The 25,786-nt window shown below is 42.6% G+C and overlaps 1 protein-coding gene across 1 annotated transcript in view; it reads right to left on the bottom strand.

The window, feature by feature from the left end:
• The window catches only part of FHIT (fragile histidine triad diadenosine triphosphatase), a 1,908,162-nt gene that overhangs the window by 5,464 nt on the left and 1,876,912 nt on the right, over positions 1 to 25,786 (bottom strand). Inside the window, exon 9 of the mRNA XM_066350737.1 lies at positions 21,152 to 21,257. Coding sequence (XP_066206834.1) covers positions 21,156 to 21,257 — 102 coding nt within the window. The 3' untranslated portion in view covers positions 21,152 to 21,155. The remainder of the gene's footprint in view (positions 1 to 21,151; positions 21,258 to 25,786) is intronic.

The following is a 25,786-nucleotide window of genomic DNA, read 5'->3' as shown; positions in this document are numbered from 1 at the left end:
AAAACTCCTCTGTAACAACTCCCTTCTTTTAAAAGAAACATAGTTCCTAGCAGGCTAGAGGCAGACAGCTGTGGAAAATCATTCAGCTCACACTAAAAACAAGGTGAGCAATTTTCTAAGGGCAGGTGCCCTGACCTCTGCTTTTCAGCTTTTTCTTAAGAAACTGGACTCAGAAATCACAAAAGCCTCTGTTGGCAATCTCTTACAAAAAGTGGGTACAGGTGGAGGTGGGGGAGAGATGGCAAGGGTCAGACAGCCACTCTGATTCCTGTCTCCAGGGCAACGTGACTGTCCTGCCTAGAGACAGGAAGGGTCACCCCAAGTGCAGTGGCCAGAAACCAGTGCTGTGGGGCTGGACTCCAGGGAGCAGGGCAACTTCCCAGCAAGATTTCTAAATCACAACTATTTCTCTGTGACAGGTCACACATGCTGATTAAAACATAACCTCTTGTGAGGGAAAGTGTTCAACTTCCTGTTAAACAGGGTCTGTTTTCCCAATCCTCCAAATACATGTCCGTAAGAACAAAGAAAGCAGCTCTGGACACCGTGTAGTCAGCCGCCTCAGGTGGGGACAGCACTGAGACTGGTGCTGTCCTTTATGGAGTGGCCACAGACTCAGCATTGTGTTGACTTTGAAGGACTAAATCAAACATGAAGAACGGGGAACATGCAAGAACAATGATTGCCCAGCTTGTCATTGTGGGTGGTTCACTGCAGCCCTGCAGGGCTCATCTCTTCCTCTACCCTGTGGTATCCTGGCAAGAGAAGGCAAGCTGACCTTGGGGCTGGGTGGTGGGCGTGAGGAGGGAGAACAGAGCAAGCCCTCCCACCACATTCGGGCTCGTCCTCGGGCATGTGCTTGGTGGCCCACTGAAGCCAGAAAGGCTTCTGTCTTCCATGTTGGCCCCACTTAAATCACTTCTCCATGTCTGTGCCTAACAAAGACTCCCTAAAAGGCTTCCTTGTTCTGATGGAGCTTAAGAAGAACAGGCTTTATTTGTCTCTAAATCTTCAGCTGATATTACCTTTCCCAGAAAATCAGTCGAAATGAAAAAGGATTACTTTATATTTACTTGAGTCTTTCATGAGAGAAACTAATTTTGAGAAAGTTCCTACAATTTGAAACCCTTTCCCTTCCCTCAAACTCTCCAAAGAAGGAAAAGCTAAAAGGCAGGCATGCTTTGTCATTTACCTCGTCTGGCAGCCTCTTTCTCTCATGCTTTGAGGGTGACCTTCCTCCAGCACATCCCTTCACTCCAGTGTGTGCTCCAGTTGTGATAGAATACTAGAGCCAAGAATGGAGCAGGCCACCTTTGATAATTAATGACTCTGAGAGTTTGCTGAGTGTGTTATTTAATTAATGTGCTTGTGTCTGCAGTGTGTACAACTCTGCAGGTGTAAAATGTGCACTTGCTAAGGGATTATAGATAAACACTCAAGGATCATCACATTGAGAGTTTGTCAGGGTTTAGCACACTTAACAGCCAAATGGGGTTATTATAATTATTTCCTCTCTGCCATTTAAAAAGTACTGAAATATATGCCCTGGCCGGTTGGCTCAGTGGTAGAGTGTCGGCCTGGCATGCAGAAGTCCCGGGTTCGATTCCCGACCAGGGCACACAGGAGAAGCGCCCATCTGCTTCTCCACCCCTCCCCCTCTCCTTCCTCTCTGTCTCTCTCTTCCCCTCCCGCAGCCAAGGCTCCATTGGAGCAAAGATGGCCCGGCTACTGGGGATGGCTCCTTGGCCTCTGCCCCAGGTGCTAGAGTGGCTCTGGTCGCAGCAGAGCGACGCCCCGGAGGGGCAGAGCATCGCCCCCTGGTAGGCAGAGCGTCGCCCCCTGGTGGGCGTGCCCGGTGGATCCCGGTCGGGAGCATGCGGGAGTCTGTCTGACTGTCTCTTCCCGTTTCTAGCTTCAGAAAAATACAAAAATAATAATAATAATAATAATATATATATATATATATATATATATCTGTTCTTCTTGCCTTGTAGTAAGCATATATTACAATAAAAAAAGTCCCTAGGCTAATGGGTAGAAGTATATTGCCTGGAGCAGGGCCTTTCATCAAAAACATAAAGATGAAATCTTTAAGGGCCCTGGCTGGTTGGCTCAGTGGTAGAGTGTTGGCCCAAGCATTTGGAAGTTCCAGGTTCAATTCCCGATGAGGGCACACAGGAGAAGTGCCCATCTGCTTCTCCACCCTTTCCCCTCTCCTTCCTCTCTTTCTCTCTCTTCCCCTCCTGCAGCCAAGGCTCCATTGAAGTAAAGTTGGCCTGGGCACTGAGGATGGCTCCATGGCCTCTACCTCAGGCGCTAGAATGGCTCTGGTTGCAACAGAGCGATGCCCCAGATGGGCAGAGCATTGCCCCCTGGTGAGCATGCCAGGTGGATCCTGGTCAGGCGCATGAAGGAGTCTGTCTGACTGCATCCCTGCATCTAACTGAAAGAATACAAAAAAAAAAAAAAGATGAAGTCTTTAAATACTATATTTTGAGCACTAAATATATGGTTGAGTAAGTTATGGTTTACTTCAGCTGCTCATAAATAGGCCAATCTGAATTATGTTTAAATTATACTTGGGACCAATTGATCATGGGTTGAAAACTAGCAAGAAAACACAGTTGATTCAGAGTACCTTCTAGTTGCTAGATGGGGTGCTGACTGATTAATAAATTGACTAATAAAGTCTATTAGATCACAAAAAAAGAGAGAGAAACAAAGAGAGAATAAGAAAGAAAGAAAGAAAGAAAGAAAGAAAGAAAGAAAGAAAGAAAGAGAGAGAGAGAGAGAGAGAGAAAGAAAGAAAGAAAGAAAGAAAGAAAGAAAGAAAGAAAGAAAGAAAGAAAGAAAGAAAGAAAGAAAGAAAGAAAGAAAGAAAAAAGAAAGAAAGGAAAGAAAACATAGTCGAAGGCTATTTGGAATAGAAAGTAATTCACATCAACCTGCTTATCCTGAGATTCCAGTGAATAAAATGCAGATTGTGAAAAGACAAAGATGCAGATTGTGAAAAGACAAGTCACCCACAGAGGCATCAGCAGTCCATACAGGGAAATCTCGATGGGTCTTTCTCTATGTGTATTCAGATAGAGATTGTAAATACAAGGGTCCAAGTTTTAAGCCTATATTGTCACCAAATGAACCTAGGTAAGTTATATCTGCTCTCTGGACCATAGTCTTCCTTTGTTAAACAGTAGGTTGAATTATATGCTCTTTAAATTCCCTTCCAGCCTAAAGAAGCTGGCAGCTGGCTGATGGGAAAGTCCCACTGATAGCAGATGACTGATTAGTCACTTTTGAGACTTGGGGGTAATTTTTTCCAGGAAGGGTCCCCTGAAAATATATTTGCAGAGATATATAAATGTGCCCTACAAGATGGCTACAGGCTCATCTAGTCTCCAAAACTCAGTCAGATGGTCCAGGAGATAAGGACCGAAGCCAGTGGCTCCTTCCCACCAGAGACCAGCTCCCACTCCATGGTGGACAGTAGCTCAAAGGCTTAACTGGAACAAGAGAGAGGCCCTGAGGCTGTGCTAGGCAGATATTTTCCTGTGTGGGAAGGAAAAGCCACCTGTCCAGAGCATCTATCAGCCAGCTCCTGTGCTACAGGATGTGTGTGTGTGTGTGTGTGTGTGTGTGTGTGTGTGTGTGTGTTTACGTGTTTACAGTCTTACTTATGGAAACCTCACTGTCTCCACCTTGGCCCCATGAAACAGATACCACAGCCTGTTTATAGCTGAGGAAACTCACACAGTGAGGAAGTGCAGGGCTCAAACCAGATCTGCTTCATTCCAGAGATCATCCTCCTTTCCACAGTGCACAGGAGCACTAATGTACACAGCCTTTCTGAGCAGGCGACATGTAAGTCAAGTGCTGAGTGGAAGGAGGAGAGAATTCAGAAAGAGGGAGCCAAGAGGTGCCAGGGCCCCAGGGTGGGGCTGTTTGAAGTGATCTAACAGCAAGGAAGCAAGAAGGCTGGAGGGCATTGGGGGTGGGGCGACTCAGGGGAGACAGTCTAGGGCAGGGGTCTCAAACTCGCGGCCCGCGGGCTGCATGCGGCCCGCCGAACAATTTTGTGCAGCCCGCAGACTAATCCACGAAGTTCAAAATATTTTGGATAAAATTAAGTAAGCCTAGGGGCCTACTTGTATTTTTCATTTCTCTAGCATCCTAGCTAGATATTAGCTTAGTTAACAGCAGTTGTGATGCGAACTACAGTTTCTGGTTGTTTTGTGACACTGAGTAAACTGCATGTACGATTGTGCTTGTACTGATTTTTTTTTGTTTTCAACTGCAGTGAGAAAAGTGTTGCATAACAGTTGCCTTTTGTAGACCTAGTGTGGCCCACGGAACGGCTGTGATCTTGCTCTGCGGCCCACATGCTGAGTTGAGTTTGAGACCCCTGGTCTAGGTTTTATCTTAGATCTTCACTGTGGCTGGCAAGCTTTCCAAAGTGTGGAGGAGGGTCATGAGCTGGCTTCCCATTTAAAAGGATCTTAATCTTAATACACTTTCTATTTTAATGAGTTCATTCTTCTCTATGACTTCTGGTGAATTTAAGGTATAGATATGTATTTTGAGATACACAGCCAGCAGTTGACTATGATATTCTGTATGAAGAAGTTATGTGTTTAACTATAGCATCATGAAAGCTTACCCAGAACAAAGGGAGTGCTTAGGTTTTACTGAAAAGAATTTTCTTTTAAATTTGCACCATTGAGCCTCATTTTTGTAAAGGATTAAAGGAATTAAAATTAACCACACACAAGATCTTCCACCTTAAAAGAAAAATAAAACTGCCTCGATAGATACCAGATCCTTGGGAGGAGATTAATAAAGCAGAGCTTTGATAGAGGTGTCAAAGATAAATGCTGATTTACTACATTAGGCGTATTCCCTGTTCTACTCTGTTAACTTTGAAGTCTGCAAGAGCCACCAGAGAGACTGGGTAAGAAAGGAGCAGAGTTCTAAGAACAGCCCAGAGCCCCACAGTGCTAAGACTGGTCTGCCTGTGAGGAAGCCTCCCTTTCCCATAGCTGTGGCTCTGGCTTATCATATCTAATTAAAACACAATTCAAGCTTCAGTGTGAGCTTTCACTCCTTCAAAGCAAGACCACATCATCTGTCTGTAGCACAGAATGGCAATCGTTCTAAACTTTTTGTGGGCCTCCCTGGAAATGAGATGTATAGCGTTAGCAGAAGAAAAATGGTGCAGAACACTTAATTACATTCAAAGCCATTTTTGCTTGTCTTAAAGCAGTGAAAATGATCTGGCAGTTTTTATAGACCTTCTTGACCTAACAATATCTGCTGGCGGAGAGGGAATCCTCAATTGGGTTCTTTTAATGCTTTAATTATTACGTGATCTTTCATCTTACACACTGACTTGAACACTTTGAAAAATCTCTTAAATACACATTAAAATTGATTGCTAATCCTAGACCTCGGGGTGGCTCTTGGAGGGCATGTAATTGTGTGTGGGCATGGGGGTTAGACAAAATTGACACAAAGTCAACTACGTTACAGTGGGATAAGGCTGAGGAATCAATTTGCTCACAGGTACCATTGACATTGCACTTGTGCAGAGCTCGTACAGGCTCCCTTGTTCTTGAAACAGCCTTATTGTTTTAGATCCACAATCCACTCCTCCAGGGCGGGGATGGACTTCACCTATTGTTGCGTGGTTTAAAGCAGGATTGCAACAAATGGTGACTGAGTTTAAGAACCTCAAGGTTAAGAATGTCCTTCAGGAGGCAAGTAGTCTATACCCATGTATTGTAGTAGCCATGGCCCTTAATGGCAAGGAAGGAAACCCCATTTCACACGAGCCTGGGAGAAAAGTAACTTCCTATTTATTCAATAGTTGTGGAGGATAGGGCAGATGCAGGAGCTCATCCCTCCCTTTACCTTCTGTCTCACATCACTCTGTGACTTTCTCCTGTATCAGACTTCTTCTAGGAAGGACCAAAATGACTGCTGGGACCCTCAAGTTTCCATCACCCCTTCAAGGGCTTTCCTCTATCCACACACCAAATGATAGGGAAGAACTCTCATTGCTTGGGCTTGGGTCACCTACCCAGACCCCATCTTTGGATTGTCTGTCACAGCCCATCCTAGTTTCTGCTCATATCTGAACAAATGGCAGAATCTTGGTGAAAACCCCTGTCTCCAGAGGAAGCCCTAACTGAAAGATCTTGAATGGAGCCCCTGGGAGTCCTCACTGATCCCAGGAATGCAAAATCTAATGCATGATGGCCCAAGGTTGATTAGCCCTGATTCACTCCTGTTCATCAAATGCAGTGTTAGCTTTCAGGCAAATATTCAGTCTCTAACTGTGTTTTATAGGGACACATGGGAGAGTGCTGTCTCTTCAGCAGATGGTTGTAATGACGGGATCAAGTGATCTTTACAAAGCCCCAACATAGGAATCACTAAATGCTTGTCTCTTTTTCTGAAGTTTGTGAAGAAGCAAGAGTATGCTTGCACCCCAGCTTTATTTTACAACTCTTGTCTTCAGTTAGCTAGAGCTTAAGCAGAAGGACATTTCTAAACAGAGACCTATCAATTAGTATAAAGGTAAATGTGGGCTCCAGAGCCAGACTGCCTGGACTGGACCCTGACTTTTGAGATGGAACCTGAGAGTCCTTGGGCAAGCCCTATAGCGAGTGACCTATATCTCAGTTTCAGCTTCTGAAAACTGGGACACTCTAACAGGGTTTTTGTGGGGTTTAATTGGAAGAAAGCTTATAAAGTGCTTGGTAGTGTTTGCTCATAATAAGCTCTTCATAAGTGGTATCATTAAGAATGATTAATAATAAAGCATCCTGTCTGTGGTGATCTCTGTTACTCAGTTCCTGGAATAATAATGGCTGGCTAGTGTGGCTCACTATAAGTCAGGAAGGATGGCCAAGAGGGGCAGAGCTGACTGATATCTTAGCAGTGTTTGTAAAGATTATATGTAGCGATTATTCTTTTTTGTTTAAGCTTTTTATGGAATAATTGAATATTCAGCCAGCTATTAGACTGCTCATTAAAATCAATCTCTTCCTTCCTTTCTTTTGTCCTTAATTTAAAATTTTTCACTTATCTGATTTATTTTTAGTCCTTTTTATGGTGAAATGTAATACCACAGAAAAGTACAGAAATACATACACACAGATACACACACACACACACACACACACACATGTATGTGTGTGTGTGTGTGTATAATATATGGCTTTCATAATTAATATAAAACAAACATATTTCACAACCGCCACAGTAAGGACTAGAACAGTGCCAGCCCTCTTCTTTTTCTTTTTTTTTTTTTTTTTGTATTTTTTTAAAGTGAGAAACAGGGAGACAGACAGACTCCCATATGCGCCCGAGAAGGATCTACCTGGCATGCCCACTAGGGGGCGATTCTCTGCCCATCTAGGGCATTGCTCCATTGCAACTGGAGCCATTCTAGCACCTGAGGCGGAGGCCATGGAGCCATCCTCAGCGCTCAGGTTAACATTGCCCCAATGGAGTCTTGGCTGCGGGAGGGGAAGAGAGAAAGAGAAAGGAGAGGGGAAGGGTGGAGAAGCAGATGGACACTTCTCCTGGATGCCCTGGCCAGAAATCAAACCCGGGACTTCCACACACTTGGGCTGATGCTCTACCACTGAGCCAACCGGCCAGGGCCATCAGCCTCCTTCTACCATCCACCCTACAGTTCCTTTCTAATCACAATCCCTTCCTGCCTCCCCCACAAAGGTCCATTATTGGGCTCTTGATATGGTGCCTGTTTCCTTGTTCTCCCATATAATTTTATCCTTGAAATGAATGTATCTGTAAACACTGTAATTTAGTTTTGCCTGATTTGAACTTTACATGAATGCAATCACACAGTATGTGTTGTTTTGTGTTTCTGTGGTTCCACATGCTTGAAAACACTTGATGTTATCAGTCTTTTAAAGTGTTGGCTATTGTGATGTGTGTACAGTGGTATTTAATTGTGTAAGTTTATAGTTCCCTGATGACTCAAGAGTATTGGCTCTTTTGATACCTACTTTTTATGAAGTACCTGTTTAAATCTTTTTATACTTTCTACTGGGTTATTGACATTTTCTCATTGATTTGCAAGGTTATTAAAAAGGGATCTTCTGGATTCTGGTTTGGTGGATATCTATGTGACCGATACCCTCCCCCACTCTGTCTTGTCTTTTCTATTAATGGTATTTTTGATAAACAAAATTTCTCAATTTGAATGTATTTAATTTTATCAATGTTTTCATGGTAATTCTTTTTGTGTCCTATTGTAAAACTCTTTTTCTATTGTCAGATCATGAAGATATCCTCCTATATTATCTTCTAAATGCCGTAATCTTTTACACTTCACATTCTGAATCACAATCCACCAGAAATTGAATTCTGCATATGGTGTGAGGTAGGGTACAGTTTCATTAGGTTCCCACATGGATATTCTCTTTCCCCAGAACCATTCACTGAAAAGATTTTCCTTTTCCCAAACCTCCACAATGTTGTTTTTAGCATAAATGAAGTGTTTCTATATGCTTGGATCTGTGTCTAGACTTTCTATTTTATCCTATCAGTCTATTTATCCTCATACCAATACCATGCCCTCTTAACTTTTTGTAGCCTTGTAGTACTATTCTGTTTAGTAAGATGTGCTATGCCTCTATCTTGTCATTTTAATAGTCTTTGGCTACACTTCCGTAAGCATTTGAAAATCAACTTGTCAATTTTCACCAAAAAAAGAACACAAAAAAACCTGTGGGAATTTTTATTTGAATTGCATTAAATTTGTAAGTCAGTTTGAGGAGAATTGAGTCTATAAAATTGAGCGATTCATCTCTCCATTTATATAATTCATTTTTAATGCCTTTTAATAACATTTTATAGTCTTCTGCCTAGAAACCTACATATCTTTATTTTTAGAATTTTGATTTCTGATGTTAATATAAGCTAACTTTATTTTTTTATTTTATTTTTTTACAGTTCTCTAATTTCTTGGGTGTTGTGGACAGGATGTTTGTGTGTCTCCCAACTTCATGTGTTGAAGGCCTAATCACCAGTGTAATAGTAATATAAGATCTTCAGGTGGTAGTTAGGTTTGGATGATGTCCCAAGGGTAGAGCCCTCATGACAGTATTATTGTCCTTACAAAAAGATTGAAACTAAGGCTTGCTCTCTTTCCTCCATGGCAGGACACAGTGAGAAGGTGGATGTCTACAAGCCAGGGAGAGGGATCATGGGAATTAGACCATGCTGACAACCTGATCTTGAACTTCCAATCTCCAGAACTATGAAAAATACATGTCTGTTGTATAAGCCACTCAGTCTATAGTATTTTGTTGGAAGCCTAAGCTGACTAATGCAGTGGCTGATTTGGAATAATTAAAATTTAACATGTACTGATCTTATATTCAGAGGCCTTGCTGAGTTTACTGATTAATTCTAATTGGTTCTCAGTAGAGTCAACTGTTTTTTGCATACATATTATCTACAAATAATGACAGTTTTATTCCTTTCTAATACTCTACCTTTTATTTACTCTTCTTGACTTATTGTACTAGCTAAGACCTTGATTACATTGTGAAACAGCAATGCTAATAGTGAATATTATTACATTTATAATCACAGATGAATATTTTTCAACATTTCAACTTTAATTAAATAATTCCCTTATAGTTCTAGTTTTTCTAGAACTTTTATATTTATTAAGTTGGATATTGAATTTGATTAACATTATTTTATGCATTTACTGAGATGATCCTATTATTTTCTCATCTATTTGTCTGGTGAAAGACATTGCTTGATAGTAATATGCAATCAATGTTGCATTGGTCATAATGTATTATCCCTTTCATGAATTGTACATGCACAAAAATAATCTGCCTATTTGTCTATCTATCTGATATATTTTAGGATTTTGTCATCTGTGTTTGCATGTACAATTAGTCTGTAGATTTCCTTTCTATTAGGTTATTGTCAGATTCACATGCTAGGCAATCCATACAACAAATGAAAAGTGGAAAAGTTGTTTTATTTGTCACTTCTCTTGCAGAATTTGCTCCAAAAGTTATAAGATTTTCATCAAGAATCTTATGAATTTCCTATAAAGCTATCTTAGCCTGATGTTTATCTTTGTGGAAAGGGTTTTAATTAAGGTTTAATATCTTTAATAAGTATCAAATTATTTATATTTTCTATTTTACTTTGTGTGAGTTTGGTAAAACTGTATGTTTTATAGAAATTTATCAACTTAATCCCAATTTTCAAATTTATTGGGTTAAAATTATTCATTATATACTCTTTGTCTTTTTAATGACTGCAGTTTCCAGAAAGATGTTTAGCAAATTGACTTTCAGCTTTTATTTTCTTCCAATAAATGCATATGTCATTATTTAAATTATTCTCTAAAACACACATTTAGTTACATCCTCAAGTTTTAGTTTTCTTTATTCAGTTCAAACTTGTTTCTAATTTCCTTTGATTTCTTATTTAGAATGCCTTTTGAATGAGTCTGATGGTGATAGAGTCTCTCAGCTTTTGTCAGAAAATAAGTTCATTTCATCTTCATTCTATAGGAATAATTTAACTGGGTACGGGAATCTAGATTGGCAGTGATATTCTTTCAGCTCTGTAAAGATGTCATTCCATGGACTTCTGATATTCTCTGGGCTTTTTGTTGTTGTTGTTATTGCTGTTGTTGCCTTTCATCTATTACCCCTTGGAAAGTTTATTTTTTAACTATTAAGTCAAAGAAGTTACCCTTTGCCTTTGATTTTCTGCAGTTTTTTCATGTGTCTAGTTCAGGATTCTACTACCCCTGAGTTTGGAGTGCTATTGATTTTTTGGATGGGTGCTTTTGCCAGTTTTGAAAAATTCTCAGATTATCTTTATAAAATATACCTTCCATTTGAACTCTGTTTTGGAATTGTGAATAAATATCTATTAGATTTTCTCAGTGTAGCCTGTTTTCTAACAATTCTCTCATAGATTTTCCTACTCTGCTTTCATTTCTTCATGGTGTATTCTGAATATTTTTATAAAACAACATTAAGTTCACTAATTCATTTTTTGGCTATAAAAATATGCTACTAATTCATTCATTGGGTTACTTTAGTTTTCAGTTTTAGAATTTTTAATATTTTATTTATTGATTTTACAGAGAAAGGAGAGGAGGGAAAAATGAGAAGCTCATAGTTGCTTAACTTTAGTTGTTCATTGATTGCTGTTATATGTGCTTTGACCCAGTAAGCCCAGGATTTTTTTGTTTTGTTTTGTTTTGTTTTTTGTATTTTTCTGAAGTGAGAAACAGGGAGGCAGAGAGATAGACTCCCACATGCGCCCAACTAGGATCCACCCACCATCCCCATAAGGGGGCGATGCGCTGCCCTTCTGGTTCATTGCTCTATTGCAACCAGAGCCATTCTAGCACCTGAGGTGGAGGCCCTGGAGACATCCTCAGTGCCCGGGCCAATTTTGCTCCAATGGAGCCTTGGCTGCAGGAGGGGAAGGAAGAGACATAAAGGAGAGGGGGAGGGGTGGAGAAGCAGATGGGCACTTCTCTTGTGTGACCTGAGAATTGAACCTGGGACTTCCACACACCGAGCTGACTCTTTACCATTGAGCCAGCCAAGCCAGGGCCAAGCCCAGGGTTTTGAACCAACAACCTCAGCATTCCAGGTCAATATTCTATCCACTGAACCACCACAGGCTAGACCAATTCTAGAATTTCTATTAGTGTTGTATCACATTATCTGTATCTTTTTTATAGACCTCAGCTCTTTGCTGAAAATTTTCTTAATCTTGTCTTTTCTATCTAGAAACAAAATAAACATAGTTATTATAATGACTATGTCTTATTTTAATTTTAGGTGCCCTGTGATTCTACTCTTATTTGTGTTGACTTGTCTCTTCATATGCTGTGGTATATGTAGATACACATACTCCTGTATGGGGCATTCTGTTTGAAAAAAAAATTGTAGAAATAATTTAAGATTTTGGATGGTATTATTTCTTCCAAAGATGATTGTTTTTTCTTTGCTTCTGCCAGAAACTTAACGGGATTAGCAATTTGAAATTACCTTATTTCAGTTCCTGGGACTAAGACTTGCTCAATTTCCTAGATGATTTGTAATTGGGCTGCAGCTGGTATCCAGGGCTGGTATCCAGGGCTGGTTTACATCTGGCTCATTCTTTCTCCAAGCATATTGCTTTTTCAGATCTTTGTATCCCCACTCTACCACTGGCAACGTAGCTTTTATTGTTTTATTTCTATATGCCTTTCCAATGGAAAAATCAGCCCCAAATACTGGGCTCCTCTCTGAGTTTCTAGCCTCTTCTCAATTTTGACTATATATATATTTTGCTACCTTGTTATCTTTAACAGATCTTTTTCTATACTCTGTACAATTTTTCTAGTTGAACAGAGTGGAAAGTTTGACTTATATTATTCTGTTAGTAACAGAAGCAGAAATCACTCTTATTCTTTGGTAGTCTGAAAACTCCTTCCCTACAGGTTTTATTCTTTCATTTCTGTTTAAACTAATTTCTTATGGACTGAACATTTAAATAATTTATCATCTTCAAAATATAACATAAATTATAAGGAAAATAATAAGTCTACATATTGGCATAGCTAATGAACACTTGCGGTCTCCATTGCTCACCATTCATGATAAATTGAAGGTAGCAGATCATGAAATGTCTTTTGGATTTTCAGAGAAGTATTAAATACAAAAAAAAGCAGACTTCAGAGATGCTTTTGCTAATGCATTTCCTAACCATTGCTTTGTGTTATCCTTATAATAACCCTAGGATATAATTAAAATGCTTTTCATTGTAGTAATTCAGAGATAGGGAAAGTGAGGTATAAAAGAGTGATATGTCCAAGTTCAGAGAGTAAGTTTAGTGGCAATTTGATGGAGGGGCCCTATAAATTATTTAAAAACATTTCCACTGAGAGTAAAAAACAAAGTAGCAGACATAATTATTAGCAGATTCCAGAATGTCTTTTATATTTTTATTTGGTGGTGGATATGCCTGGTGTTATAACTAGTATTGAAAAGTAGATTTCTTTTTTGGCAAGTAACCTAATTTTCACCAGTGTTTTCTTTTCAAAGCACATTCTAGAAAGTTCTGTGTAAAATTCAGGATAGTCATTTGCTTTACAGGGACATTACCCTCCACTTGACATTATTTTTTCTTGATTCAAGATTATTTAAAGAGCCCTAGTAGGGAAACAAGAATTGTCTTATAATAGGGTTTCAAAATGGTAATAGTGAGCCAAAATAGGTCTGTTCATTGGGGTCTGAGGAGAACAGAGAGGGTGGCAGGCATTCATCGCCTAAAGCAGTTGGGTACAGTAAAGTGAAGATGTGTTCCCAAGATGACTTCCTCAGCCCTGTTTTTTTTTCCTTTGTCTTGGTATACTGCCTGTCCTCTCCAAAGAACATGTCCCATCTCACCCATGACAGAGAAAAGAAGGGAAAGAGGAAAAAGAAAGGGTGCATTGCAAAGAATTGGGCTAGCATTTAATTTTACTAACACCATTGAAAGGAGCAGCTTCAGTGGAATATTTTAATTCTCTAAATATTCTTTTCTTAGTTCCTACCCTCTCTTCCTTCCAGTTTTTGGACTTCAGTTTGATAAATAAGACACTCACAGTCTCCACTGCTCACTCTTCATGATAAATTAGAGGTAGCTGAACATACTGCAGTGTCTTTTGGATCATCAGAGAACTATTAGAACCAGGAACACAACTTAGAGCTGCTTTTGCTCACGTATCCTAATAGATTGACCTTGTGCCTCCAGGATAACTTGCTGGATGACTTTGGAAAGTCAAATCAATGCAGCACGTACACAGGAGGGACTGAAGGACATTTTAGGCACAGGATGGGAAAAACTGTATAAATACTATATTAAAGGACAGGTTACAGATTATAAAGGTGAATTTTTATAGCCTTTCTTCACATTCAATTCCCATGACCTCCAGGATAGTTTGTTTCCCCCACCCTCCTTTCTGGCAGAGACAAAGACAAAGACAGAAAAGTAATGGGAAAGGACAACACGGTGTGTAGAGAGGCAAGGACAGAAAGATAAAAAGGTCTTGGGAGTGGGTAGATATTTTTCAAAGGTTTTTTGTCATATAAGAGAGTGCAGATTGATGTATGTTAAGTTATTCATTTCTGGTAATGAGATGAGGACGAAGAAGAAGGTGATGATGGTGATGCAAGTACAGCTTGAAACTCTTAAAATTATTTTTGGCATTTGGATTACACTTGTATGAAAAGGATTCTGTGCTGATGGATCATGTAGTTCGGAGACTCATAGTGTTAAAATGAACCACAGGACTGGACTCAATCTCAACAGACAGTTCTGTATACTCTTTAGCCATCAATGGCCTTTGTTAATCTTCTACCTGAATTATTGGACACAAGTTAGAGAATGGGGAAACATTTTTAAAATAATCAAACTAAACATAAAACCCATTTTGGACACACACACCCCCATACAACTTTTATTAATGGCAGGTTTTTTTAGTGTATAACCAGATGGTTAGTCTTTTCGGCTATCATGAAATAATTCATTTAATGGGACATTAGATTTCATTATTTCTAAAATCTCCATAGTTTTGAGGTTTATAATCCCCACTTAGGCCAGAGGGACTTAATTTATATGTATCTAATCCAAATAATTGACTCTATAATTCCTTGCTACTGAAATTCTGTTCTGTAAGAACAGTCTACATAATAAGAGGAAAGCACAACACTGTAGAAATGTGCACAGGAGAGGAAGAAAAAAGCAAACTGAAATCTTTTCTCTTGTTGTGTTTAAGATGATGGGTCCTGGCCCTGGCTGGTTGGCTCAGTGGTAGAGTGTCGGCCTGGCGTGCAGAAGTCCCAGGTTTGATTCCCGGCCAGGGCACACAGGAGAAGCTCCCATCTGCTCCTCCACCCCTCCCCCTCTCCTTCCTCTCTGTCTCTCTCTTCCCCTCCCGCAGCTGAGGCTCCATTGAAGCAAAGATGGCCCGGGCGCTGGGGATGGCTCCTTGGCCTCTGCCTCAGGCGCTAGAGTGGCTCTGGTCGTGGAAGAGCAATGCCCCGGAGGGGCAGAGCATCGCCCCCTGGTGGGCAGAGCATCGCCCCCTGATGGGCGTGCCCGGTGGATCCCGGTCGGTCGCATGCTGGAGTCTGTCTGACTGTCTCTCCGTTTCCAGCTTCAGAAAAATACAAAAAAAAAAAAAAAAAAAAGATGATGGGTCCTTTTGTTGGTAAAGAGCCTTTGAATATATTAAAGTATCACTGGCGTTAAGGAATCTTCTCTTATACTTTAAGCCAGTGGTCCCCAACCCCCACGCCGCAAACCGGTACCAGTCAGTGGGCCATTTGGTACCGGTCCACAGAGAAAGAATAAATAACTTACATTATTTCCATTTTATGTATATGTATTTAAGTCTGAACGATGTTTTATTTTTAAAAAAATGACCAGATTTCCTCTGTTACATCCATCTAAGACTCATTCTTGACGCTTGTCTTGGTCACGTGATACATTTATCTGTCCCACCCTAAAAGGCCAGTCTGTGAAAATATTTTCTGATATTAAACCAGTCCGTGGCCCAAAAAAGGTTGGGGACCACTGCTTTAAGCTAAAGAAAACCTTTATCTTAACAATTTGGAGACTGGTGAAAGAGCGCTGGCATACTCTTTGTTTTGTTTTCTTCTTAAGTGATAGGAGGGGAAATAGACAGACTCCCACATGCACCCCAGCCAGAATCTGCCTGGCAACCATTATCTGGGGCTGATGCTCAAGTACCAAGCTCTTTTTAGTACCTGAGGCTGATGCACTGGGACCAACTGAGCCATTCTCAGTGCCTAGGGCCATGCTCAACCAGTTGAGCCACTGGCTGCAGGAGGGGAAAAGGGAGAGAAGGGGGAGATTGTGGGGGAGAAGCAGATGGTTGCTTCTCTTGTGAGCTGAGACCAAGGATTGAACGCATCTATATGCCAGGCCAATGCTCTATCCACTGGGAAAACTGGCCAGGGCCAGCAAACACATTCATTGGTATTGATAATATCCCCATGTAGGGATTACCTGGTTGGTTTAGGATGAACTGGTCAATGAACTGAAGTTAATTCTTTCCCTCCCCAGAGACAACATAAGTACGATAATCTGCTCCCTGTGCCTTTCCCATTGTAAGCTACTGTGCTGAGAATAGACCCTCTCTGAGAAGATTGAGGATTTTTCCAGGCTGCTAGGATAGATTTTAAAAGATATGATTCAATGACCAGAGCAAACCTGTTCTTTCTTGTTCACCTCAGCTGTTCATGATTTTGATACGTATGGTTCAGTGGCTGAAATCATGGTGATTTTTCAAAAATGCCAGTGTCAAAATTTTGCCTTGACAGTGTATCTGTAACTATTAATAATGTTGTTTTGGGCTGACTCAGTTGCTTTGAAATAACGGCTCTGTTATGAGTAAATGAGCGGCAACCAATTATCTATAAAATAATGGCACACTCAGAGGAGAGCTGATGAATTACAAATGAAGTCTGCTGACACAGCAGTGTGGAAACCTGCCCTGCTCTGACACCTTTTCAGAGTTAGGGGCACTGCTTGCATATTTTACAAACAACACACCCCACTCACTTTCAACATGGGGTGGGGATGGGGACAGGATGATGATAAAATCTTCCCTCACTAGTACATCATTGCCTTAAAATTCAGTAGGAAATGTAACATGGGTATAGGGGCAGCAAAACCAAGTATTAAGTGCCTAAATAATGATTATTCTCCAGGCAAAATATGAGATTAGGTATGAAATGCAGACCCACTCTCATCTAATGTGATTTAGGACACAGACTCAAAGAGCCATGGCAGAACCCTTCTCCGCACTCAGCCCAGTGTATGGGGATGCAGTGCATTCCAACCTCAGCAGGGATCTGTCAAGTGGAGAGTGAGACAACTGCAGCTTCATTCAGCAATTGGCTTTACCTGTGTGGGGTGAAGATAATATCTGTTTTCCTCTATTGTTTAAGAATATGCAATTTAAAGTAATTTTCTGCTGGGCAAAGGATGCAGAGAGTGTCCAGAGAATCCTGCAGGGTTATGTGAGAAGATCAAGAGAATCCGTCTACATAATTAACCTAATGTCGATGCTCTGATGGCTTCAAGAGGAAAAGGAAGCAGTTGATAGTTTTGGAATGTTTATCTTTGTGGTCCTATGGCAGTCCTGTCTGCAGAGGATTAATCTGGGTTTATACATAGAGAAGATATGGAACAGGGTTTGCTACTGACTGAACGGTTTGCTAGATATTTCCATACCAAATGTTCAGCAGAGAGCAGCTTTTTTTCTAGTATAATCCATTTTCCTATACAGGGCATCTCTGGATATAGGTTTGCACATTCTTTTTTGCAATATGTTTGTTTTTTAAGGAAGACTAGTGGCAAATTAAGTGTTAAGGTCAAGCCTTTAACACGTGGCCTCCCAGGAGAAGGAATCATTGTAAAGAAATCCAATCACGTAGAAACTAAGTGTGCCTGTGGGAGGCGAGGAGGTGTGGTACGGTGCAGGCCTTCCTGCCTGGTGTCCTCCAGCCAGGCACAGAGTGTGGTCTTGTCCCTAGGGAAGCTGGCTCTGGCTTTCCCACACGTGCCTCTCTTCTCCATGTGCCTGGGGAGCAATGAGGAGCAATGGCCGAGGGGCTGGAGCAGGGCTGGCATCCGCTTGCTCTAGGTTTCAATTCTGGCTTCCACTGCTGTTTTCTAAGGATGGGAATCATTTGCCTGTTTAAGATATTTTTACGTGATCTACATTGAATCCCTCTGTAGCTTATGCTCTTTATCCTTTCAAATAGGCCAAATGGAGAGTCTCAGTTCAGTCTTGAAATTAAATGCCTTGCTAGGGATAGCCAATAAAACGAGAATGCACCTCAGTCTTGCAGCCACAGGACTCCACTGTGCAGAGCTGGAATTTATCGGCATTGCTTTTTTTATATATTTATTTTTATGCTTAATTTATAATTATAGTAATACTTGTGTTTCATTGAGACTACAATATAAAGATAAATGAGCTAAAATGTAAAAAGTAAATCAAGTAAAAGGTAAATAACATCCTAGGTGGTGCACAAGATGAGAAAAATAATGACAGAATTGGAATGAATGAAATTTGGGAAACACTGTACGTGCCCAAGATCTTATTACTTAGGAACATGGTCAAATGTTGGAGTAAAGAGGGTGGGCAGCCTAGGCTAGACTCAGCGGGGTCTGGGACCATCTTCAAGGGAGCAAAGGCAGGTGGTGCAGGCTAGGCCCATCTTGTCTCCTGCTACCTGGCTGCCATGTGGCCAGGAGACAGGGCTGGAGAGGGTGGCATTAGCAAGACTGAAAAGAAGTTCAGCAGGGGAGGAAGAAGGAATTCATCACAGTGGAAGCAGGGAGCAGACCAGGTGTACAAACTAAAGAAAAGATGTGGGGGGTGCCAGGGACAGGGAGGAGATGCTGGCTGGCGCGAGCTCTTTCAGTGAGGCGGGCGGCACAGGACTAGGAGAATGGCCTTCGTGGTTGCATTGTCTGGGTTCAAACCTGAGCTCCTTCACTTCCTAATCATTTCACTTGGAATAACACTTTCCATCACCAAGTCTCAGTTGTCTCATCACCTGTAAGATGGATAATAATAGAACCCTTGTCTCCTAAGATCTCAATAACATTGACTATTGTTGTCAATGTCAAGGCTTAGCCCCATCGTATCTGCCTGTGTGCATGTTGTAAATTGTTCAGTGTTGCAGAGTGAGCACTATCAAGTCTTTAAACTGGCTCTGCCTTAGACTGACGGGTTATTGAGAAGTGTAATTAGGAAGCTTAGAGAGGTCAAGTTCATCCAAATTTCAATAAACAGCAGTTTTTTAAGTATAGGTATGTGCAAATATTGTGCAACAGTCCAATTTATTAACAGATTTCAGAAGTCCATGAACCCTTTAACACTGAATAAATATTTGGGTATAGATGCATTTTCAAAAGAGAGGGGATCAATTGTCAAAGAATCAGGTGTATCGAGTCAGTCAGCAGGTTTCCTAGACAGACTTTTCCATTCCCCTTTGTCTGTAAGGAGAGGTATATTTAGTCCCATTTTACAACAGGAAATGATGATGGTATTGGAGGAACCATAGGACCCTAAGTTTAAGTCCCTCATCCCAACCCCTAGTTGTATACTATTGGGCAGCCCACTTTCCTGTCTCAGTTCCCACACCTCACTGCCTGGATAACTGAAGGTGATTTCTTTGGTCTGTAAACAAAAGGTCTTAAAAAAAAGAAATTCATATTAGTTAATTTAAAAACTCACAGGCATTGTAAACAAGTTAAGGCAGCTACCTTTCTGGCGTGCTGGTTCTCCGGTAGAGGGAATGCGAGGCCTCTAGGCAAGACAGAAGCAAAATGGACAAAGCATACCAGAAACTGGGGTGAGAAGTTTAAATCCTCTTACAGTGTCTAGAAAGTACATTGTAAGACAAAACCCTACAGTTCAGCAAGCCTCAGGGAGAGCCCAGAGCTTTCTTGCCTCTACCTGAGAGTATCCATTACATAAGAAACCCAGACCAAGAAAAATTCAGCCTAGCAAGTTGAGTCTGAAGAATGGTGACCCCATTTGGAAGGGACATTCCAAAATGACACACTAGCTTTCAGAAGAGGAATAGAAAGAGGATTGCAGTCATGCCCTTCAGCCTACATTTCTAGGTAAACTAGCTTGAGCCTTAAAAGAAAAGAAAAGAGAGAAAAATGAGAAGGTGAACAGGGTAAAAATAAAATATCACCACTCTATGTCCCTTCAGGCAATTGAGTGCCGAGCTGACAAACCAATGACATGAGAGAATGAAATAAGCTTTCTGGAATTCAAGAGGCCAAGCAAAACAACATACTTGAACCATAATGAAGGAGAGGTAGTTAATACTGGGTCTTTAATACTTAAAAAGGAGGTTGAGGGGGGAAAAGGTTAGAAAATGCACATATTTTAAACTAACTGGAAAGAGCTTACATTTCAAAGTAAAAAGGAAATACAACAAATGTGTTTTCTAACCAAAAATCATGATCACTATATGGTTGCTATAATTTTATATACTTCAGTTGCTGCTAGTATTTTTTCCTTAATTGTGTTTTTGATTAGTATCTGATCTACTTCAGCAGCTTTATGGAAACACAAGACCAGATGAAAAAGACAGTTCTCAGGGAAAGGAACAATTTATAGAGGCTCCTTATCTTAAGTCTGTAATCCCTAAGGAGGTTTGGTGACAGGGATGCCAGGTAAGACACAGGATGTCCAGAGAAATAACGAACATTTTTTTCATCTCGTTATATCCAATGTTTTCATGGCAACCCTGTTTATTAGATTTCAGAAGCTCCATGAACCCCTCGAAGTTGTATTAAAATTTGGTGTGTGTATACATTCCAAAAAGAAGGTTGGTTACAGCTTTCTCCCAGCATCTGATATCTATGATCTCCTAATAGTTAGACATCATTCTCACCTTGACCTTCCCTGGGGCCTGGGCTTCCTAGCAGCCAGAGCTAAAGAGAAACACAAAGGGCACCTTACCAGACAGAAGCTGGGGACCAGAGGCCCCAAGTGAAAGAGGAGTCGGCGTGGGCCTGGCTGACCTGGTCTGGGGGTGCAGTGAGCTGCTGGCTGACCTGGTCTGGGGGTGCAGTGAGCTGCTGGCTGACCTGGTCTGGGGGTGCGGTGAGCTGCTCCACAGCCACTTGCTGATTGACAGGGGAATTTTGGGACCTGAGCCTATGGAGGATGTGACTCCTTTACAGGATTTTAACCTCTTACATGGTCAGATTCGAGTTACACACAATCTTAGGTTGTTTTATGCAAACTGAATTGGAGAGAAGCAGGCTCAGAGAAGAGGAAGCAGGAGGGAGGGACGGTGGCCTGCGCGGGCTGGAAGGAAGTGAGCTGGCGGACAGTTTTGCAGAATGGGGCTTGGAGACAGGCAAGCGGGGACTCACAGGTTGGAATAAGACCTCAAGAATCCTGATTTCTCCACTCTGGCTTTATGCCTTTTGCTGCCACCACCCTAGGATGTTGCTTTTCTATGTCCCCAACCTGGGCTGGGAGCCCCTTTGCTGCAGCCCCTGGTGACAGCGAAGGAGTCCTGACCTGCTCACTGGAAGTAGGCCCGCAGCGCTGCGGCTTCTGCAGCCATTTCTTCCTCGGATCTCCACAAGGCTGGGGAGTCCTCCACCTCTTTGTCATGTTTCTGGAGCTTTAGAGAAAAAAAATAGAGCAGGATCATTAATGGGTTCCTGGGATTCCCTGAACAAGCATTGTGGGGTGGCTGAACAGAATTCGCAAACCAAAGGCTGGGAGGTGTGTGCCTTTGGCATCAGTTGCCAAAATCTGAATATGAGGTGGTTTCATGTATAAACAAACACATTTCCAGCGTTTGCAGTAAAATAACCATATTAGGCTACACTGTGGCACATTTACTGCTTGTGTGTGGAGGCTGGGAGTGGGGGTCACAGACTGAGGGGTGTCCTGCCCTTTGCCATAATCCCCACAACTTGCTCATCTTCTGCCTCGGCCATCACCGTCCATTTCACTTCACTTACCCCTCAGGTCGCACCGAGTGTGCTGCCCCCACGGCCACTACTGAGCTGGCCTGCAGTCTGCCAACCACTCTCTTGGGTTCAGCCTCTCTAATAGTGAGCCAAAGGAGCCCAACACATTTATGCTAATAATACAACTGTCTCGAGTACTGAATAAGAAATAAGTGTATCTATTAAAAGAGGATTCAAGCAAATAAATAGTAAAAAAAATCAATTAGGAACCACCAAAATATTAACAATTAGCCTTATCTGAATCATTTAAAAATCTTCTTCAGATACCCATATTTCTTTTAAAAATATCTTGTATATTCTCAGATTTTCATATAGAGTGAATAAAATTTCAATTCTGTCATAGAAAGGGGATGTTCTCAGAACTCTCCATTAGAAGAGCTCAATTTTCCCCTTAATCTCCTATTGCAATTCAATGTTATTAACTAAACTTGCTATTCCCCTGTGAGGCTCTATACACTGTAAGATGATGAAGGCTTGACTTCTACACAGGATGTGCAGGGTAGTATTTTGTGTTAAGCCATTTGAGAAGATAGAGGCAAATGACTTAGTATGGATGGTGTTCAGTATTTAGGACACAGAGGGCAGCTCTGTGGAGTGTGTTATTGCGTGGAACCCTCACAGTACCCCACACACCAAACAGGTACTAAATACCATCTTGCCAAGGAAGAAATCGAGGTCCCCTGAAGTTCATTCCCATCAGAGATCTCCTGGCTAGGCAGCAGAAGCCCCAGGGTGGTTCCCCAAAATTAATTCTTGCCTCTTAATCCACCCTAAAGGAACTACAGTGCCACTAAAGAGCGCTCAGTTCTGCAGATTCTGCTCCCCCACGCGACGTGCTCTCACCCATAAGTCAGAGCCGTCTAAAAAAACCTGGCCAAATCAGCAAAAAGTCTATCAACTCAAACAATGAAATTTGCTATTTCAGGTCAAACTCACTCTAAATCTAACCCAAAGACACCCCCCCCCCATCTTGACAGCTTGCAGTAGATGGAGACATTGACTGATTACTTTGGAGCAAACTGATATGGAAGGCAGGACAGTGGGGAAAATAGCCCGCTCTCCAGCTGGGCTGTTTCCACTCAGGGTAAGTTTGAGCCTAAATGAGGTTCATTAGCATAGGACTGGGCTGCAGATATGTTTATGAGGGTTACATGTCTTCCCTTCAGAGTCTGGCATCCAGAACGCTGGTTTTACATTTTGCCACATAGATTTAATTCTCCTTAGTGGGAGCAAACCACATTAAGAAGTCATTTCCTTCCTTGCAGAGGTGGCTATGACACAATGGCTATGGGCGAGTCACACTGGACCACAATTTTTCTATTCAAGAACTAATTTTCATTTTGATAGCAGCTTTAGATCTGTTATAAATCCATCTTGTAACATTTCAGTAGAATGATAAAGAATGAGGCAGAGCTCTGAAAATATGGTCTTCTCACTTCTGGTTCTGCTATGGGAAGACACAGAAATCAAGCATTAAGTGGCCTCATCAACACAGTGCATGTCAGATGACTCCAAATAATTTAGAGCCTGCAGACGTTAATGCCGTTCTGATGATGAGGTGACTGTCTGTTGACATATGCCTTACAGATGACAACATGCCAACGCTTAGAAATTATTGATGGGAAAAAGATAATAAATAAAACAAAAACTAGTTATATTTGCAAAGCTCTGTTGTTCATAGTTTTTAAAACTTCGAGGTTACCATCCTAACTGCCTCGATGCAAGTCTGTGTCCTTTTCAGAACAGCCATGCTCAACCCTGGCTGCTCACAGGAACCACTTGAAGAACTGTAGAAGCTGCTGATACCGCCCCCCCAGAGTTCCCATTTAATCGGTCTGGGGCAGCTTGGGTTTGGGATGGCTTTCGAGTTCCTCAAGCAAGTCTAAGATGCACTTAACTGTTGAAAAGCAGTCCATTTTGGAAAAAACCATGAGTGTGTGGGGAGAGAGCCCATACAAACATAGAACTCGTGAATGTCTTTATGCCCATGGCTCATGACCCCACCACCAGAATGGAGGCTAACCTGGGCAAGCTGCTCCAAACAGCATGCCTTCCACGTGTGCCCTGTTAGAGGAGCGTCTGGGCCACAGGGCTGTCCCAGCAACACCAGGATATTGATCTAGTTCAGGAGCTTCTGAACGGGGTTTCCGTCTCTGCAGGAACACAGGAAAGAGCCTGGTAGACAGAACTTGTGTCTTCGAAGAGCCACCCGAGTGACTTTGAAATTAAACACACTGTGGTTTGGAGTACAGTTCTGCTTTCCTGAAGAAACCAAAGAAGGTAGCTGAAAGCCATTGTTGGTCTAACTAGGATAAGGCGTAATGGTATCAAATACTGGCTTCCTGAAAAGGCACAATTTGCCTTGGGCAAGTCTTAATGAGCGGCTTCATTTTCTATGAATTTCGCTGTCTGCAGGCAGAGGCAGCACACTTATCAATAGGCCAGCTGTTCTTCTGGTCCGGGGGGGTCCTGGCCCTGCAATGCTAGGGGGGGGCCTGGCCCTGCAATGCTAGGGGGGGTCCTGGCCCTGCAATGCTGGGGGGCGTCCTGGCCCTGCAATGCTAGGGGGGGGCCTGGCCCTGCAATGCTAGGGGGGGTCCTGGCCCTGCAATGCTAGGGGGGGGCCTGGCCCTGCAATGCTAGGGGCGTCCTGGCCCTGCAATGCTAGGGGGCGTCCTGGCCCTGCAATGCTAGGGGGGGGCCCTGACCCTGCAATGCTAGGGGGGGGTCCTGGCCCTGCAATGCTAGGGGGGGGTCCTGGCCCTGCAATGCTAGGGGGGGGTCCTGGCCCTGCAATGCTAGGGGGGGGGTCCTGGCCCTGCAATGCTAGGGGGGTCCTGGCCCTGCAATGCTAGGGGGCGTCCTGGCCCTGCAATGCTAGGGGGGGCCTGGCCCTGCAATGCTAGGGGGGGCCTGGCCCTGCAATGCTGGGGGGGGGGGCCTGGCCCTGCAATGCTAGGGGGGGCCCTGGCCCTGCAATGCTAGGGGGGGGTCTTGGCCCTGCAATGCTAGGGGGGGCCCTGGCCCTGCAATGCTGGGGGGGGCCTGGCCCTGCAATGCTAGGGGGGGCCCTGGCCCTGCAATGCTAGGGGGGGGTCCTGGCCCTGCAATGCTAGGGGGGGCCTGGCCCTGCAATGCTGGGGGGGGCCTGGCCCTGCAATGCTAGGGGGCGTCCTGGCCCTGCAATGCTAGGGGGGGCCCTGTCCCTAAAGCACTGAGCCAGACAGATAGATCCCTTTGCTGTCCTCACGGGGCACCCATGTAGACACCTAATGGTTAGTTATGAGTGAGATGGGCATTACCAGAGGGTGCTGGGTGGGATGAACCTAGTTTGAAAGGCTTTTGAGCAGAGGTGAATTAAGGTCAGTTGAGGCTCCAGGCGCAGAAGAAAACATGGGGCCCCTTACATTAGAAAAAAGTGTAAAGTTGGGGTTTTGCAGGGCCCTCCAGAAGTCACGGCCCAGGGCATGCATGCGGTGGGCTCGCCATTAAATCTGCTTCCGGTTTTGAGAGTTAACTTAGTTTCACAAAGAAAGAGAGTGTTAGAATCAAGAGTGGTGGGTGATCCAGCACAGGCTCTCTAAGAAGGGGAGATTAGACCAAGACTTGAACAATGAAAATGGCAAGCTCCTTAAATTCTTTGGGCCTCAGTTTCCCCCTCTGTAAAAAAGGAGAAGTAAAAGTACTGTAAGTATAACAGTTCTGTTTAGTGTTTGCTGCTGCTACTTTCACTACTGCTGCTATGATGATGATGATGATGATGATGATGATGATGATGATGATGATACACTGTCCCAATGACAGTGAACACTGACAACCCACAGAGGTTCTATCCAAGGTAGAAGTGTCTTTACTGTCTTCATGGTTCCCCAGTGATCTGAATCTTTGACCTTACTACCCTGCAAAAAAAACAAAACAAAACAAAAAGAACCTATGACCCAAACCAACTAATTTAATCAGACATCTAAATCTGAGGAGGAAATTTAGCTCCTATAGCTCCAAAATGACCTGCAATAACCCCTAACTATCAGAGTTGTTGTAAGGAGTGAATAAAGTATTAATGGAGGCTCCTCAGCTCTGGCCCATTGGCTCAGAGACAGAATGCCGGCCCAGAATACATGTGGATGTCCCAGGTTCTATTTTGGTCAGGGCACACACGAGAAGTGCACATCTG

The sequence above is a fragment of the Saccopteryx leptura genome, chromosome 10 (genome assembly GCF_036850995.1).
Source record: "Saccopteryx leptura isolate mSacLep1 chromosome 10, mSacLep1_pri_phased_curated, whole genome shotgun sequence".
Classification (NCBI taxonomy): domain Eukaryota; kingdom Metazoa; phylum Chordata; class Mammalia; order Chiroptera; family Emballonuridae; genus Saccopteryx; species Saccopteryx leptura.
This window is presented reverse-complemented; position numbering and strand designations above follow the sequence as displayed.